General features: G+C 44.5%; 1 protein-coding gene across 1 annotated transcript in view; it reads right to left on the reverse strand.

Annotated features, from left to right (window-relative positions):
* LOC126252132 (uncharacterized) overlaps window positions 1–19,722 on the reverse strand; it is a 331,944-nt gene that overhangs the window by 205,975 nt on the left and 106,247 nt on the right. The window contains exon 3 of the mRNA XM_049952997.1: window positions 9,694–9,778. Within this exon, the coding sequence (XP_049808954.1) occupies window positions 9,694–9,778 (85 nt within the window). The remainder of the gene's footprint in view (window positions 1–9,693; window positions 9,779–19,722) is intronic.

Genomic DNA, 19,722 nt, shown 5'->3' on the forward strand with positions numbered 1-19,722 from the left:
CCATTTACATTCAGGCACTGATCACTGAAAGTCTTCACTAGTAAGTTCGATTTCAGCTTTCAACTTCGTCTTACAAACTCGTTGACAAAGAAAGTTCGTAACATTCTCCTCTTTAACTTCTTTTTAACAGGACATTAGATTCCTGATTCCAGAGGTTCGAGAACCGTGCAGGAATTAGCAAAACACTCAAGAACTTCTGAAAGCAATCCTGAATTTTTGCCAAACGTTTCTGAACAGACGCTGAAAATTTCAACATGTTGCTCAATGAAATGCGCGAAGCCAACATTTAAATACAGAAGGAGTGAACGACACAGCGGCGGCTTCTCTGCTTCTCAACTTCCTAACAACCAGAGCATCTAAATCTGTCCCAATAAAACTCCCTTCGCATAACAGAAAACGCAGAGGAACTTTCACTCACAGGCAGCCAGATGTGGATGCTGGTGCGTTACATTTATTTATTACAAAAGATTATTATTACAGTTACTATTGTAGTTCTCTCTACAGCTGAGGCTGCGAAGACAGGCTAATGACATAAGGCCGGAAAGTAAGATAGGGAGTACGAGTCCATATGCTGGAAGGAACTTCAGGTAAGAATGCTGGTGGTGGTACACAGTTTCTGTTTACCAGACTGTTTTCAGATTTAAATCCGATGGTTTCCTGCGGTGTCTTATTGAGCAGCCGGCTGCATGGCCGAACGGTTCTAGGCCCCTCAGTTCGGCACAGTACTGCTGCTACGGTCGCAGGTTCGAATCCTGGATGTGTGTGATGTCCTTAGGTTAGTTAGGTTTAAGTAGTTCTAAGTCTAGGGGACTGATGACCTCAGATGTTAACTCCCATAGTGCTTAGATCCATTTGAACCATTTTTCTTGTTGAGCGCGACACGGTTGATGGTGGTGGATAAGTCGGTTGGGAAGCTGAGCTAGGTTTTACTCTGCTGCTGTGGAAGAGGAATAGCCAACAAGTTTACCTTCTCCCAACATTTAAAAGTCTCCATTATGGCACGAGCACAGTATTATAAAAAAACATACATTCAGCACAGACTTACACACAGAAGTTTACCAAAAAGGCACAGGTGACAGATGGGAAGAAGTAATGCAAAAACAACTTACTAAAGCTTTTCCAAAACATGTGAGATATCTCAGTCACCACGCACACCAACAACAAAACGTATTCATGGTGGCAGTCGTTATCAACATTGACATAGAATCATCTACGCCAAAATATTAGTGACAAAAGAGAGGAAGTATAAGGAAAGGGTAAAAGACATTGCAATGAAAAGCATTTGGGGAAAATGAGAATCCACTAAAACAGAAAAACAGCCAAAGTTCATTTACATGATCACTAGTTTCAGGTAGGAACTCATTTTCAGATAATCCCACAAGACAGAAAACCAAACTTAGTCTTGTACAGTACAGCTGTTACCAAATTATTAACCGCACGTAAAAAATTACAGAGCGTATCATTTCAATATATACGTACCAGATAGTCAAAATGGTATTCACAAAAATACGAGGACCATGTCAAGATAACAACATATACGTACATGACATGGGAAATGTCAAATATTGTTTCATTTTCATATAATTCTGTAAGGTTATGGAAATGTTTTTATGGCTGTAAAGGGTTGGAAGTGATGAAGTCTCTTAATGTCCTGTTATTTGTTTTCTTTTAATACTAATGTTCTAGTTCTCTTTAATGATTCTTACCTATCATCGCGGCGTGATGTTAAGTATTTAACTATTTTTGGTAAAATTTTAAAAGTATTAATTTTATTGTTGATTTGAAATGTTATTGTATTAATTGTTGTATTTTTGATGTTTGGAGAATACTGTAATAAATAAAAAGATATTTCCTATATCCAGATAGGGCGTCCCCTCCCTGCGGGTTCCTTACGGCAGTGGGAAGAGTGGACTGCCAGTTATCTGTATGCACTGTAACTGTTCATTTGCACTATGTTATGCGTGTATGCTTGTTAACTAAATATGCCTCTTATATTCTGGGAAATATCAGTTTGATTATCTGGTACTTATATCTTGAGGCGAAACCTTCTCTCCTTTTTTGTATGTGCTTAATAATTTGGTAATAGTTGTATTGTACATGATTGTAATTTTAGTTTTCTCTCTTGAGGGATGACTTGAAAGGGGGTCCGACCCAAAACCAGTTATCAAGTAAATAGAAACTGAAATTTGCATCTTTGACTGTTTTCCCGTTTTACTGATTAACACAGGTTGCTGGCCTGTGATTTCTCCAGCAATTTGGAAGTTCGTAAAACGAGAAAAATATAAAGGTCATTTTGAGAACATAAAGGCTTATATACTTGAGAACGCACCCTTCCTACCGAGCGAGGTGGCGCAGTGGTTAGACACTGGACTCGCATTCGGGAGGACGACGGTTCAATCCCGCGTCCGGCCATCCTGATTTAGGTTTTCCGTGATTTCCCTAAATCACTCCAGGCAAATGCCGGGATGGTTCCTCTGAAAGGGCACGGCCGACTTCCTTCCCCATCCTTCCCTAATCCGATGAGACCGATGACCACGCTGTCTGGTCTCCTTTCCCAAGCAACCAACCAACCAACGCACCCTTATGGAGCAGTTAGCGTTCACATTGTCCTGTGAATAGGGTACCTTTCCACGTAAACTGATCACTACTTACATGATTGACAGAAGTATTTGCCTTGATCAGTATTAGCAGGTTTCATATTTAAGTTACGTCTCACATCCATTATCTGCCACATATTTGTAAACCCAATATTGCTGTTGTCGCTTTCTGTCCGAAGACTGCTACTCTGTATTGTGCAAGCCTCCGAATAACTACTGCAACCTACATCCTTCTGAATCTGTTGCTGTATTCATCTTTTGATCTACTTCTACGTTCTTATCCTCTTACCCTTCCCTCCAGCACTAAAGTGTTGATCCCTTGATGTCTCAGAATGTGACCTGTCAACCGATCCCTTCTTCTAGTAAGGCTGTGAGCCAAGTTTCTATTCTCCCCAATTCCGTACAGTACCTGCCGATTAGTTACGTGATCTACCCAACTAATGTTCAGTGTTCGTCTGCAACACCACATTTCAAAAGCTTCTATTCTCTTCTAGTCTAAATTATATAGTCCATGTTTCACTTTCATACGTGGCAGCACTCCATACAAATACATTCAGAAAAGTCTTTTTGACATTTAAACCTATGAAAAGAAGAATCGTGTGGCATTGTTGGCCGGGAGGCCCCGTCTGGGGAAGTTCGGCAGCCGGGTGCAACTCTTTATTTCTAGTGACGTCACACTGGACGATTTGCACGTCGATGATGATGAGGACAACACAACACCCAGTCCACGAGCGGAAAAAATCTCTAACCCGGGCAAGCTGCGTGGTAGGCAAGCATGTAACCACTCAGCTAAAAAAATGGTTCAAATGGCTCTGAGCACTATGGGACTTAACATCTATGGTCATCAGTACCCTAGAACGACTTAGACCTAACTAACCTAAGGACATCACAGAACACCCAGTCATCACGAGGCAGAGAAAATCCCTGACCCCGCCGGGAATCGAACCCGGGAACCCGGGCGCGGGAAGCGAGAACGCTACCGCACGACCACGAGCTGCGGACCCACTAAGCTAAACAGGGCGGACATAATCCTATATTCGATATTAACAAACTTCTCTTCTTCTGAAACACTTTTCTGCCCATTTACAGTATACATTTACATCATCAAATGGTTCAAATGGCTCTGAGCACTATGGGACTCAACTGCTGAGGTCATTAGTCCCCTAGAACTTAGAACTAGTTAAACCTAACGAACCTAAGGACATCACAAACATCCATGCCCGAGGCAGGATTCGAACCTGCGACCGTAGCGGTCTTGCGGTTCCAGACTGCAGCGCCTTTAACCGCACGGCCACTTCGGCCGGCATTTACATCATCTCCACTTCGGCCGTAATCAGTTATTTTGCTGTCCAAATAGCAAACCTCATCTACTACTTTAAGTGTCTCGCTTACTAATCTAATTCCTTCAGCACAGTAGATTTAATTCGACTACATTCCATTATCCTTGTTTTGCTATTGTTGAAGTTTATCTTACATCCTGCTTTCAAGACCCTCTTCATTCCGTTCAACTACTGTTACAAGTCCTTTGCTGTCTCTGACAGATTTACAATGTCATCGGCAGACCTCAAACTTTTTATTTCTTCTCCCCGGACTTTAATTTCTACTGCAAATTTTTCTATGGTTTTCTTTACTGCTTGCTTACTGTACAGATTAAGCAACATGGGGGATTGGCTTCCACTCTGTTTCATCCCTTCTCAACCAGTGCTTCCTTTTCATGCCCCTCGACTCTTTTGACTTTTGTAGAAGTTGCAAATAGCTTTTCGCTCCCTGTATTTTACCACTGCTATCTTCAGAATTTCAGTCAACATTGTCACAAACTTTCTCTAAGTCTACAAATGCCATAAACGTATGTTTCCCTTTGCTTAACCTATCTTCGAAAAGCAGACGTAGGATCAGTATTATCTTGCATGTTCCTAAATTTCTGCGGAATCCAAACTGATCTTTCCCGAGGTCGGCTTCTACCAGCTTTTCCATTCTTGTACAAGGAATTCGTCTCAGTATTTTGCAAGCATGACTTATTAAACAGATAGTTCGGTAACATTAACACCTGTAAGCACCTCCTTTCTTTCGAATTTGAGTTATTATATCTATGACAGACAATGAAAACCTCACAAGTCCCCTTTGTTGAATTTCACGGGAGAAACAGAAACAGCTTCTTAAAAATAATATAAACGGATACAGATAAATTTGCTACAATTGTAACCATATACTAGAAGCCTAGTTACTGACAGATTATAAAAATCCATGCACTTTTAAATGTCTCTTTGGTAATGGAATTTATGGCCACTGAAACTACGAGGTTTTCAAAGACAAATGGGGTCACGAGGTTTTCATCGATGTTGTTGTTGTTGTGTCCTTCAGTCCAGAGACTGGTTTGATGCAGCTTTCCATGCTACTATGTCCCGTGCAAGCTTCTTCATCTCCCAGCACCTACTGCAACCTACATCCTTCTGAATCTGCTTAGCGTATCCATCTCTTGGTCTGGGATTTTTACCCTCCACTCTGGCCTCCAATACTAAACTGGTGATCCCTTGATGCTCCAGAACATGTCCTACCAACCGGTCCCTTCTTCTCGTCAAGTTGTGCCACAAACTCCTCTTCGCCCCAATTCTATTCAATACCTCGTCATTAGTTATGTGATCTACCCATCCAATCTTCAGCATTCTACTGTAGCACCACATTTCGAAAGTTTCTATTCTCTTCTTGTCTAAACTATTTATCGTCCACGTTTCACTTCCATACATGGCTACACTCCATACAAATACTTTCAGAAACGACTTCCTGACACTTAAATCTATACTCGATGGTAACAAATTTCTCTTCTTCTGTAACTCATTCCTTGTCATTGCCAGTCTATATTTTATATCCTGTCTACTTCGACCATCATCAGTTATTTTGCTCCCCAAATAGCCAAACTCATTTACTACTTTAAGTGTCTCATTTGCAAATTTAATTCCCTCAGCATCACCCGATTTATTTAGACTACATTCCATCATCCTCGTTTTGCTTTTGTTGATGTTCATCTTATATCCTCCATTCCGTTCAACTGCTCTTCCAGGACCTTTGCTCTCTGTGGCAGAATTACAGTGCCATCGGTGAACCTTTTTATTTCTTCTCCATGGGTTTTAATACCTACTCCGAATTTTTCTTTTGTTTCCTTTACTGCTTGCTCAATATACAGATTGAATAACATCAGGGTTAGGATACAATCCTGTCTCACTCCCCTCCCAACCACTGCTTCCTTTTCACTCCCCTCAACTCTTATAACTGCCATCTGGTTTCTGTACAAATTGTAAATAGCCTTTCGCTCCCTGTGTTTTACCCCTGCCACCTTCAGAATTTGAAAGAGAGTATTCCAGTAAACATTGTCAAAAGCTTTTTCTAAGTCTACAAATGCTAGAAACGTATGTTTGCCCTTCCTTAATCTATCTTCTAACATAGGTCGTAGGGTCAGTATGGCCTCACGTGTTCCATCATTTCTACGGAATCCTACCAAATCTTCCCCGAGGTCGGCTTTACCGGTTTTTCCATTCGTCTGTTGGGATTGGAATTACTATATTCTTCTTGAAGTCTGAGGGTATTTCGCCTGTCTCATACATCTTGCTCACCTGATGGTAGAGTTTTGTCAGCGCTGGCTCTCCCAAGGCTATCAGTAGTTCTAATGGATTGTTCTTTTCATCGATATTCTTCCTGAAATCACCTGTCTCACACATCTTGCACACCTGACGGAAGAGTTTTGTTATGGCTGGCTCTCTCAAGGCTATCAGTAGTCCTGACGGAACGTCGTCTGCTACTAGGGTCTTGTTTCTTCTCGCATTATCGTGTCTCATCTACGTCATCTACCTCCGTTTTCTCCGAGGATCTCTTTAATTTTCCTGTAGGCGGTACCAATCTTTCCCCTAAAACCCAAATCGTATTGAGTAAGATGCTGCTGCCGCGCTCTTGTCTGTAGCGAGGCAACAAGAGTCTGAAGCTCAGGTAAGATCCCTTAGGTGAAAGAAACTTCTTTAGCTGTAAGTGATTTAACTTTATATGATTATCACTGCATGTGGAACCACAAGATAGCAAAAAATCTTCAAATGTATGTGAAATCTTATGGGACTTAACTGATGACGTCATCAGTCCCTAAGCTTACACAGTACTTAACCTAAATTATCCTAAGGGCACAGACCCATGCCCGAGGGAGGACTCGAACCTCCGCCGGGACCAGCCGCACAGTCCATGACTGCAGCGCCCTAGACCGCTCGGCTAATCCCTCGCGGACCCCAAAATAGGAGAAGCAGACACTTGTACACAAAGCTCACCATGACAACGTGATATTGTCACCCACACTCGTTTTCAGAAAATAAGAACACCTCGAACAACTAGAGATAGGATGTTCATGATAACAGGACATGTACATTAGTATACTCTGGAGAAATGATTAGCACCTGAGCGACATGGGTCCGTGGATTCGCTGTCAACACTGATATCTCGGCGCACCACCACATACTGGTAAAATGTGCCTGAGGCTCTCGTTGTCGCTAAAAACCGAAGGTAAGGGAACAGTGTGACTTGTGTAGAGGTGCAGGATACCTTGCTGACGTCTGTGCGAACCGTACCGTCAAATCAGTGAGTTTCAAAGAGGGCGCATGAGAGAATTTGATGCTTCCATCTACAAAATTGCTGCTAGTGTGGGGCAAATTGTTTCTGCAGTGCAACAGGTGTCAGCAGAATGGTTCACGGAAGCCCACAGAACACGACAAAATAGGTCAGGATGTACCACTGTACCACCCACATCAGTCTCCCCCACCCCCCCCAAAAGAAGAGAAAATCGACACCTCATGCGAATGGCATTGCAGGTCAGATCTGCATCCTCCTCAGCTCTGTCGCAACAGTGGAACGCATCGTACAGTATCAGGTTTGACAGTCTGTCGCCGTTTGTTACGACTTGGGTTACGCGTGCGTCGTCCACTTCTCCTCCTACCTTTGATGAGTGTGCAGAAACAGGCTAGACGGCAACAGTGTATGGAACGACGTCGCCGAGGACAGGAATGGCATCAGATAGTGTTTTTGGACGAATCCAGGCTCTGTTTGTTTGAAAATGATGGCCGCATTTTGGTTCGCCGCAGACAGGGGGGAGCGCCATCACAGTGACTCCATTCGACACAGACGAAAAGTTCCAACTCAAGGCCTAATGGTACGCGGTGTTATCGGGTACAACCACAAATCACAGCTGATACGTGCGCAGAGCACTGTGGCCAGTGTGACCTGCGTCAATGACATCCTGCGACCCATAGCCACACACTTCCTGCACAACACCCAACACGCCATTTTTCAGCCAGATAACGCAGGACCCCATGGTGCTGCATGAACACATGCCTTCTTGGTGTCAGTATGCCAGCCCTTTGCTCTGGCCCTCCAGACCACTAGACTTGTCGCCAGCCGAAAATACGAGGGCAGTTCAATAAGTAATGCAACACATTTTTTTTTCTGAAACAGGGGTTGTTTTATTCAGCATTGAAATACACCAGGTTATTCCTCAATCTTTTAGCTACACAACACTATTTTTCAACGTAATCTCCATTCAATGCTACAGCCTTACGCCACCTTGAAATGAGGGCCTGTATGCCTGCACGGTACCATTCCACTGGTCGATGTCGGAGCCAACGTCGTACTGCATCAATAACTTCTTCATCATCCGCGTAGTGCCTCCCACGGATTGCGTCCTTCATTGGGCCAAACATATGGAAATCCGACGGTGCGAGATCGGGGCTGTAGGGTGCATGAGGAAGAACAGTCCACTGAAGTTTTGTGAGCTCCTCTCGGGTGCGAAGACTTGTGTGAGGTCTTGCGTTGTCATGAAGAAGGAGAAGTTCGTTCAGATTTTTGTGCCTACGAACACGCTGAAGTCGTTTCTTCAATTTCTGAAGAGTAGCACAATACACTTCAGAGTTGATCGTTTGACCATGGGGAAGGACATCGAACAGAATAATCTCTTCAGCGTCCCAGAAGACTGTAACCGTGACTTTACCGGCTGAGGGTATGGCTTTAAACTTTTTCTTGGTAGGGGAGTGGGTGTGGCATTGATTGCCGTATTGTTTCAGGTTCGAAATGATGAACCCATGTTTCATCGCCTGTAACAATCTTTGACAAGAAATTGTCACCCTCAGCCACATGACGAGCAAGCAATTCCGCACAGATGGTTCTCCTTTGCTCTTTATGGTGTTCGGTTAGACAACGAGGGACCCAGCGGGAACAAACCTTTGAATATCCCAACTGGTGAACAATTGTGACAGCACTACCAACAGAGATGTCAAGTTGAGCACTGAGTTGTTTGATGGTGATCCGTCGATCATCTCGAACGAGTGTGTTCGCACGCTCCGCCACTGCAGGAGTCACAGCTGTGCACGGCCGGCCCGCACGCGGGAGATCAGACAGTCTTGCTTGACCTTGCGGCGATGATGACACACGCTTTGCCCAACGACTCACCGTGCTTTTCTCCACTGCCAGATCACCGTAGACATTCTGCAAGCGCCTATGAATATCTGAGATGCCCTGGTTTTCCGCCAAAAGAAACTCGATCACTGCCCGTTGTTTGCAACGCACATCCGTTACAGACGCCATTTTAACAGCTCCGTACAGCTCTGCCACCTGTCGGAAGTCAATGAAACTATACGAGACGAAGCGGGAATGTTTGAAAATATTCAACAAGAAATTTGCGGTTTTTTAAACCAAAATTGGCCGATAAAAAAAATGTGTTGCATTACTTATTGAACTGCCCTCGTATGTGGCCATACCATAGGAGGCCTTTCGCGCCTTATACGCGTCGAAGCCATCACGCATGAAACAAGCTATGAAGACCCATGGCGGACGTTGAGCTTATTAGCCGACAGGAAACTTGTTGAACCGAGGTACTAATGTAGATGTGCTGTGAATATGAACGTCCTATCTCTAGTCGTTCAAGGTGTTCTGCTTTTTTTTATGAACATGAGTGTATTTCAGAATGAACGCCCCAGCTGCATGTGTGGGTGCTAATGTCAGACATGCACTAATTACACAGTTATCGGCTCTGTCGTGGCACAGTGCAAGAGGAGCGCAGTTGATCTGTACTCACGCGAAGTGGCGCTTCTTCTCCTGGTGGTGCGCCAGCTGGCGGGCGTTGCAGAAGGTGCGGTCGCACACGTTGCACGCCAGTTCGTCTGAAACAGAACATCACGGCACACTTAAACTCACACGTCCGTAAACCACGGCGCTGAACGCAGCCTGTCCGCAGCTCGTGGGCGTGCGGTAGCGTTCTCGCTTCCCGCGCCCGGGTTCCCGGGTTCGATTCCCGGCGGGGTCAGGGATTTTCTCTGCCTCGTCATGACTGGGTGTTGTGTGCTGTCCTTAGGTTAGATAGGTTTAAGTAGTTCTAAGTTCTAGGGGACTGATGACCATAGATGTTAAGTCCCATACTGCTCAGAGCGATTTTTTTTTTTTTAACGCAGTCTCCCGGCGATCACTGGTGGCAGTGCGCTGCAATTCCTGGCGCCAGTGCAGATTTCTTACTGCACAGTGTATTCGCTCTCGAGTAGAATACGGCGGTCCAGCGCCGCAACTCACGCCACTACATCAGTCTGGCAAAAGTAATGGGTGGATCAACAACAGCGATCGATTCGTTTTATTGGTATGAATAACTAGCACGAAAGCATGACAGTCAAACCGTCCTAATTATTATTAACATCATATTTTTAAAGATGGTAACATAGACTGAAAATCTGGCAGTGATAACTACTTCTACGGAACTAATCAGCACCATATACACTTGAAAGGTGCCTGTTTGTTTGGTCCGTCATTTGCTCACCAAATCCAAATGGCTCCAAGCAATATGGGACTTATCATCTGAGGTCATCAGTCCCGTAGACTTAGAAGTACTTAAACCTAACAAACCTAAGGACATCACACAGATCCATGTCCGAGGCAGCATTCGAACCTGCGACCATATTAGCAGCGCGGTTCCTGACTGAAGCGCCAAAAACGCTCGGCCACAACGGCCGGAATTTGCTCGCCACTTATCTTAACTTTTTCAAGATCTGTAATAGTTATAAATTGCAGGCACAGCAATCAGTCGTTCTTGTTTTTTCAGGTTTCACTACCCAAATCCAGATTTCGGCTAGTACCTAGCCAATGTTCGTATACATAAGAATAACCTTGAAGAGGTTGCGAATTACACACGTCAAAAAAAGTTATGCATCACCTCGGTTCCCAGAACTCCTGAAGATGCCGTTGCCTGTGGGTATTGTATCACATACTGACTGTTCAGAGATGTCACTAAACCCGCCCAAAGACGTAAATCACCATGCATGACCAGCGCCTATTAGACGGAGGGGGTTCGACAGCCGATCAGTTCAAGTCGTTCCACCAGGAAGGAAGTACACGGCTCGTGTTGTCTGTAGTTCAAACATGCCTAGACGGTCGGTACCGCGGTTCGATCGCGTCCACATTGCTACTCTGTGCCAGGAAGGGCTCTCAACAAGGGAAGTGTCCAGGCGTCTCGGAGTGAATCACATCGATGTTTCTCGGACATGGAGGAGATACAGAGAGACAGGAACTGTCGATGACATGTCTCGCTCAGGCCGCTCAAGGGCTACTACTGCAGTGGATGACCGCTACCTACGAATTATGGCTCGGAGGAACCCAGACAGCTACGCCACCACGTTGAATAATGCTTTTCGTGCAGCCACAAGATGTCGTGTTACGACTCAAAATGTTCACAATAGGCTGCATGATGCGGAACTTTAGTCCCGACGTCCATGGCGAGGTCCATCTCTGCACCCACGACACCATGCAGCGCGGTGCAGATGGGCCCAACAACATGACGAATGGACCGCTCAGGATTAGCATCACGTTCTATTGACCGATGAGTGTCGCATGTATCTTCAACCATACAGTCGTCGGAGACGTGTTTTTAGGCAACCTAGTCAGGCTGAACGCCTTAGACACACTATCCAGCGAGTGCAGCAAGGTGGAGCTTCCCTACTGTTTGGGGCGGAATTATGTGGGGCCGACGTACGCCGCTGGTGGTCAGGGTTGGTTCAAATGGCTCTGAGCACTATGGGACTCAACTGCTGAGGTCATTAGTCCCCTAGAACTTAGAACTAGTTAAACCTAACTAACCTAAGGACATCACAAACATCCATGCCCGAGGCAGGATTCGAACCTGCGACCGTAGCGGTCCTGCGGTTCCAGACTGCAGCGCCTTTAACCGCACGGCCACTTCGGCCGGCGGTGGTCAGGGAAGGCGCAGTAACGGATGTACGATACGTGAATGCCATCCTCCGACCATTAGGCCATCCTTCGATCGGCAGCAAATTGGCGAGGCATTCGTCTTCATTGACAACAATTCGCGCCCCCATCTCGCACATCTTCTGAATGACTTCGTTCAGGATAACGACATCGCTCGACTAGTGGTAAGCATATTCTCCAGACATGAACCCAATCGGACATGCTGTTTATGGACGACGTGACCCAGCAACCACTTTGAGGGATCTACGCAGTATCGCCGTTGAGGAGTGGGACAATCTGGAACAACAGTGCCTTGATGAACTTGTGGATAGGATGCCACGACGAATACAGGCATGCATCAATGCAAGAGGACGTGCTACTGGGTATTAGAGGTACAGCAATCTGGACCACCACGTCTGATGGTCCCGCTGTATGGGGTACAACATGCAATGTGTGGGTTTCATGAACAATAAAATGGGCGGAATTGATGTTTATGTTGGTCTCTATTCCAATTTTCTGTACAGTTTATTAACTGATGGTGTAGATAAGTTAAATGCGCACTAGCACCAGGATAGCTGCCATCTGCCTGTTTACGCGGCCCGCGATTCGTAAACAGGTAGCTGGTGAAGGCGAGCGTAGGCCTACACTCAACAGAGGGCACAGGTGTAATCGCATTCTGCGAGCCTCTTCAGGGCTCTTTGACTGCCGGACACATAAATCTTGCCATTACTTAGAATGCAGGACGTTTTTACGGTTTTTGAATATTTATCAAGAAGACTAGCTAACTGTGAAGACTGATCAAGCCCGTCTAGATATTTGTTATTTTCTATTTAAAAGCGCAAGAAGTCGTACCCTGGCAAGTGACGGGATCGGCCGACTACGCAAACTGTCGCGAAGTGTCAATTGGGGAGTTTGCTCGTTAACCTACTGAAGTAGGTTATTTTTTCAGTAAATCGTCTGAAGTTGACTTGGCATAAGAGGAAATTGTTAATTATACTTATGGGGTGAACTCAGGCTATATATATATATATATATATATATATATATATATATATATATATATATATATATATATATATATATATATATATATAGGGTGTTACAAAAAGGTACGGCCAAACTTTCAGGAAACATTCCTCACACACAAATAAAGAAAAGATGTAACGTGGACATGTGTCAGAAAACGCTTAATTTCCATGTTAGAGCTCATTTTAGTTTCGTCAGTATGTACTGTACTTCCTCGATTCACCGCCAGTTGGCCCAATTGAAGGAAGGTAATGTTGACTTCGGTGCTTGTGTCGACATGCGACTCATTACTCTACAGTACTAGCATCAAGCACATCAGTACGTAGCATCAACAGGTTAGTGTTCATCACGAACGTGGTTTTGCAGTCAGTGTAATGTTTACAGATGCGGAGTTGGCTGGTTGGTTCAAATGGCTCTGAGCACTATGGGACTCAACTGCTGAGGTCATAAGTCCCCTAGAACTTAGAACTACTTAAACCTAACTAACCTAAGGACAACACACACATCCATGCCCGAGGTAGGATTCGAACCTGCGACCGTAGCGGTCGCGCGATTCCAGACTGTAGCGCCAGAACCGCTCGGCCACCAGCGGCCGGCGCGGAGTTGGCAGATGCCCATTTGATGTATGGATTAGCACGGGGCAATAGCCGTGGCGCGGTACGTTTGTATCGAGACGGATTTCCAGAACGAAGGTGTCCCGACAGGAAGACGTTCGAAGCAATTGATCGGCGTTTTAGGGAGCACTGAACATTCCAGCCTATGACTCGCGACTGGGGAAGACCTAGAACGACGAGGACACCTGCAATCGACGAGGCAGTTCTTCGTGCAGTTGACGATAACCCTAATGTCAGCGTCAGAGAAGTTGCTGCTGTACAAGGTAACGTTGACCACGTCACTGTATGGAGTGTGCTACAGGAGAACCAAATGTTTCCGTACCATGTACAGTGTGTGCAGGCACTATCAGCAGCTGATTGGCCTCCACGGGTACACTTCTGCGAATGGTTCATCCAACAATGTGTCAATCCTCATTTCAGCGCAAATGTTCTCTTTACGGATGAGGCTTCATTCCAACGTGATCAAATTGTAAATTTTCACAATCAACATGTGTGGGCTGACGAGAATCCGCACGCAATTGTGCAATCACGTCACTAACACAGATTTTCTGTGAACGTTTGGGCAGGCATTGTTGGCGATGTCTTGATTCGGCCCCATGTTCTTCCACCTATGCTCAATGGAGCACGTTATCATGATTTCGTACGGGATACTCTACCTGTGCTGCTAGAACATGTGCCTTTACAAGTACGACACAACATGTGGTTCATGCACGATGGAGCTCCTGCACATTTCAGTCGAAGTGTTCGTACGCTTCTCAACAACAGATTCGGTGAACGATGGTTTGGTAGAGGCGGACTAATTCCATGGCCTCCACGCTCTCCTGACCTCTACCCTCTTGATATTCATTTATGGGGGCATTTGAAAGCTCTTGTCTACGCAACCCCGGTACCAAATGTAGAGACTCTTCGTGCTCGTATTGTGGACGGCTGTGATGCAATACGCCATTCTCCAGGGCTGCATCAGCGCATCAGGGATTCCATGCGACGGAGGGTGGATGCATGTATCCTCGCTAACGGAGGACATTTTGAACATTTCCTGTAACAAAGTGATTGAAGTCACGCTGGTACGTTCTGTTGCTGTGCGTTTCCATTCCATGATTAATGTGATTCGAAAAGAAGTAATAAAATGAGCTCTAACATGGAAAGTAAGCGTTTCCGGACTCATGACCACATAACATATTTTCTTTCTTTGTGTGTCGGGAATGTTTCCTGAAAGTTTGGCCGTATATATATATATATATATATATATATATATATATATATATATATTGGCGTATTCTCCGTAGAAATGGAAGACGTTAAGCAAGTAACTCGATCAATTTTCTTTGAGTTCTTCTTGTTCTTCCAATATGCTTGCAGTCTTCCCGGAAAGGCTTGTTTACGCTCATCCGACCACTTTCGTCTGTACTGTTTTTCTTTCGGTTGCTCTGATATAACTTCCCATTTGCCTCCTTAATGTCTGAAGGTGTCTCTTTCTAGAATTTCGTCTGGTCTTACGTTTGCATTATTTCGGTCCTTTCGACTTTCATCTAGCCAAGGCTTGGAATTCTTAAGTGAGGTTACATAATCTATTATCCTCTTCGTCAATTGATTTTCTGGTAATCGGCTTAGATGTTCAAAGAATTTCATTCGCCTTTTCCTACTATTAATTTCGATGTTTGAAAACTTCTGTGTTGTTTTAATTGACTGTTACCTATAACCGTCTTGGGTATTTTCCTGATGATCTTGTTTTAATTGACTGTTACCTATAACCGTCTTGGGTATTTTCCTGATGATCTTTCTCTCTTCTGTTTTGACGTCTTCAAGTTGTTGTCTTCTGATAAGGGTTAGTGTTTTACTTCCACAGAGGGTTGCTGGTTTTATGACAGCCTTGAAGTGTTGAATTTTTTCCCCTCTTGACATTGATTTTGCGTTAACCCTAAACCTTTTTTTAATTTTTGAGAGGCGGTGTTGCTGTGACATTTTTTCAATACCTGTAGGCCTGATGAATTCTCCAAGGTATTTAAAGTATAGGACTCTGTTAATTTTACCATATTTTGTTTTCAAACTTGAAATTTCTGTTTTGAACAAAAGAATTCAGTTTTTTAAAATGATATTTTTAAACCTACTTTTTCCGCACATTCTTTGAGTACTGAGCTGTCTGACTGCAGCCTGTTCACCCTCTGTTAGTATCGCCAGGTCGTCCACAAATACAAGATATGGTATGTAGAAGTTCTTTTTGGCAACGCCCAGTCGAATTGGCTTCCTAACTCCACATTTCCTGAGTTCTTTCTCTCATTCTTTCGTAACTTTGTCTAGAACTACGCTGAACAGAATAGGACAGAGTCCATCACCTTGTCTCACACCTGTTTGACTGTCGAAGGGTTCTGAGATCTCTCTCATAAGTTTTACTTTAGATTTAGTGTCAATTATTGTTTGCTTTATGATTTCTCGTGTTTTGGGATCAAACCCACTCTTCTAAAATTTGGAATAGTTAGGACCTGTCTATTGAATCGCATGCTTTTTTGGAATTTACAAATGAGCATACCACAGGGTTTTGTCTGAGAGCTCGCATTTTGAGTATGGTTTTGAGGTTGAAAATTTGCTCCGAACATGCTCTGTTCGGTCAGATTCCTGCTTGACATTATGCTACTTTGTGTTGTAATTGCTGTTGTGTTCTATTCAAGAGATAAGCCGATAGAATTTTGTAGGTGACTGGTAATAGAGAGATCCCCCCATAATTACATCTGATTTATTACCTTTTTTATGTAGTGCGTGAATGAGAGAAATTTCCAGTCATCCAGGATTTTTTCGGTTTGCCAGTAAGTGAATTTGTGTCTAAATTCTTCAAGAGTTCTGCTACGATGCCGTCATCACCTGATGCTTCATTGCTTCTAAGTTTCTTGATGTACGCATAAATTTCTTCTTGTGTTGGCGGTGACGACTATTCTGGAGAGATTTCTGGCTGCACTTTCGGGAATCTCTCTTTGGGTTCTGGACAATTTAAAAGCTGTGAAAAATATATCGTTAGTACTTGGCAATTTTCTCTGTCAGGGACAATTTACCATCCTGTTTTCGAAAGCAAAGATTTTGTGGTGAGTTGCGAAGCTCTTATAGAAATCATGTGTGTTGTAGGTTTTGAAGTTTTCTTCGATTGACTGCAGTTGCTCACTGACATATTTTCGTTTAACGTGTCTTAAAATCTTGAAAGTCTGTACACGCATTTCGAAAAATTTCTGCTGTGTTTCTTCTGATTGTTGTAACTGATTCTGTTGTAACTGTAATTTTGAAATGCCTTTCTTCTTTCTTCTAGTGCGCTCTCGCATTCTTGATTCCACCAAGGGTGATCTGGTTTTTTGTGAAGAGGGATTGGATATTTCGCTGATTTGATGATTTTAGTTTGAAATTTCTCCCAATCTTCTGCGTGTTGTTCTTCCCATTTTTCAGTGATTCTGGAGTCTTTCATTTTGTGTAGATCAAATTTTGGGATCAGCGGTGTTTTTCTTTTGAATTTTCTCATTTTCTCTTGGGTGTGAATTTAATCTTTATTTTGGTTAAATTTTGATCGGAATCGATATTTGCATCTCAGCGTGTGTGTGTGTATTGTATGTATTGAACTGGGGACCTAGAAACGACGGAGAGGTTTCGTCCCTGCCATAGCCCTTGTAATATTAGTAATTTTCGCCTCACAAACATTAATATACGCTCAATAGTAAACGCCTGATGGCCTAAAGTTATCGAACAATTGTAAAGTAAAAGAAATGAACCATCACATAGCAGCGACAGAGTCTATTATTCTTTATCTTTGCCGCTCTTGCGCGGTGCCTGTAAATCTCTAAGTACATGTATCGATTAATGGTATAAAAAAGAATTCTGTTGTTTCAAGACAAATGAGGCATTTGGCGCCTCACCTTTTAATGTTGGTATTTCATGAAAGGCGGACGCGGACTTGCTGCGTTCCGCAACTGTATTTTATATTGTATGTGCAAATATTGAGTGAATATGCTAATTGTTATTTTTCCAATCAGAAAACATGTAGTTTCTTGTAACTGATTACGAACAGACAGCATCAAGAGGACATTTTGACTGTTATATATAAAGTATTTAACCACAATGGTCATCTATTGTAATGTAATATGAAAAGGTACGTAGCATTAAAAAAAACATGTGTTAAAGATAAGTGTGCTATTTTAGTAAATTAACCTTGATGATTTCAAACTCGTTATTTACCTGAATGATAATTATTTTGTGTTACTTCATCCCCAGAAATTACGATCACGCTGATGGGCCGAACGCAGCATGAGGAAGAAGGAACATTATCGTTTTCCTATTATTTCTGAAACAGCTCTTTTTTAATTGTGTAGTGTTGCATTTCTTTAAAAGTCTATAAATCTTCTGGTCCCTTAGTGTTGATCCGGGTATAGCACAGAAATGATAATGTTTCTTCCGAACGATCTCAAATATATCAATATGCTGCTCTTATTCAGGTATTTAATGCTCAACCTATGTTATTATAATAGTGTAATCAATCCCTGATTCTGTTGGTAAGTGGCCCACCAAAATATTCACTTTTTCGACTTAAAAAAAAAACAATTCTTTTTATTTTCGCCCCCCAAGAGCAACGTTACACCCTCAGTGGTTTACAACCCCACAACAGGCTACAGCAGTCTACTCACCCCACCGCCGCCCCACACCGAACCCAGGGTTATTGTGCGATTCGGCCCCCATTGGATCCCCCTGGGAACATCTCATACCAAACGAGTGTAACATCAAATGTTTGCGTGGTAGAGCAATTATGGTGTACGGGTACGTGGAGACAGTGTTTGCACAGCAATCGCCGACATGGTGTAACTGAGGCGGAGTAAGGGGAACCCGACTGCATTCGCCAATGCAGATGGAAAACCGCCTTAAAGACACGGGACCTCGACATTAATCGGCTGGGCAGATTCGTGCTGGGGACCGGCACGTCTTCCCGCTCAGGAAGCTGCGCGTTAGATCGCGCGGCTAGCCCGGCGGGGCTCACCTCGGCGTACCTGCATATTGTGAATTTCTTATGGTAGTCGTATAATATTGCAACATGACCAATCCGAAATCCTCCCGAATGATGATTGGGCGATCGCCAAGGTTTTTTTTTTTTTTGGGGGGGGGAGGGGGGATGTTTCGGAAATATATATATATATATATATATATATATATATATATATATATATATATATATATATATATACTCCTGGAAATGGAAAAAAGAACACATTGACACCGGTGTGTCAGACCCACCATACTTGCTCCGGGCACTGCGAGAGGGCTGTACAAGCAATGATCACACGCACGGCACAGCGGACACACCAGGAACCGCGGTGTTGGCCGTCGAATGGCGCTAGCTGCGCAGCATTTGTGCATCGCCGCCGTCAGTGTCAGCCAGTTTGCCGTGGCATACGGAGCTCCATCGCAGTCTTTAACACCGGTAGCATGCCGCGACAGCGTGGACGTGAACTGTATGTGCAGTTGACGGACTTTGAGCGATGGCCTATAGTGGGCATGCGGGAGGCCGGGTGGACGTACCGCCGAATTGCTCAACACGTGGGGCGTGAGGTCTCCACAGTACATCGATGTTGTCGCCAGTGGTCGGCGGAAGGTGCACGTGCCCGTCGACCTGGGACCGGACCGCAGCGACGCACGGATGCACGCCAAGACCGTAGGATCCTATGCAGTGCCGTAGGGGACCGCATCGCCACTTCCCAGCAAATTAGGGACACTGTTGCTCCTGGGGTATCGGCGAGGACCATTCGCAACCGTCTCCATGAAGCTGGGCTACGGTCCCGCACACCGTTAGGCCGTCTTCCGCTCACGCCCCAACATCGTGCAGCCCGCCTCCAGTGGTGTCGCGACAGGCGTGAATGGAGGGACGAATGGAGACGTGTCGTCTTCAGCGATGAGAGTCGCTTCTGCCTTGGTGCCAATGATGGTCGTATGCGTGTTTGGCGCCGTGCAGGTGAGCGCCACAATCAGGACTGCATACGACCGAGGCACACAGGGCCAACACCCGGCATCATGGTGTGGGGAGCGATCTCCTACACTGGCCGTACACCACTGGTGATCGTCGAGGGGACACTGAATAGTGCACGGTACATCCAAACCGTCATCGAACCCATCGTTCTACCATTCCTAGACCGGCAAGGGAACTTGCTGTTCCAACAGGACAATGCACGTCCGCATGTATCCCGTGCCACCCAACGTGCTCTAGAAGGTGTAAGTCAACT

Source organism: Schistocerca nitens, chromosome 4 (assembly GCF_023898315.1).
Source record: "Schistocerca nitens isolate TAMUIC-IGC-003100 chromosome 4, iqSchNite1.1, whole genome shotgun sequence".
In the NCBI taxonomy this organism is placed as follows: Eukaryota; Metazoa; Arthropoda; class Insecta; order Orthoptera; family Acrididae; genus Schistocerca; species Schistocerca nitens.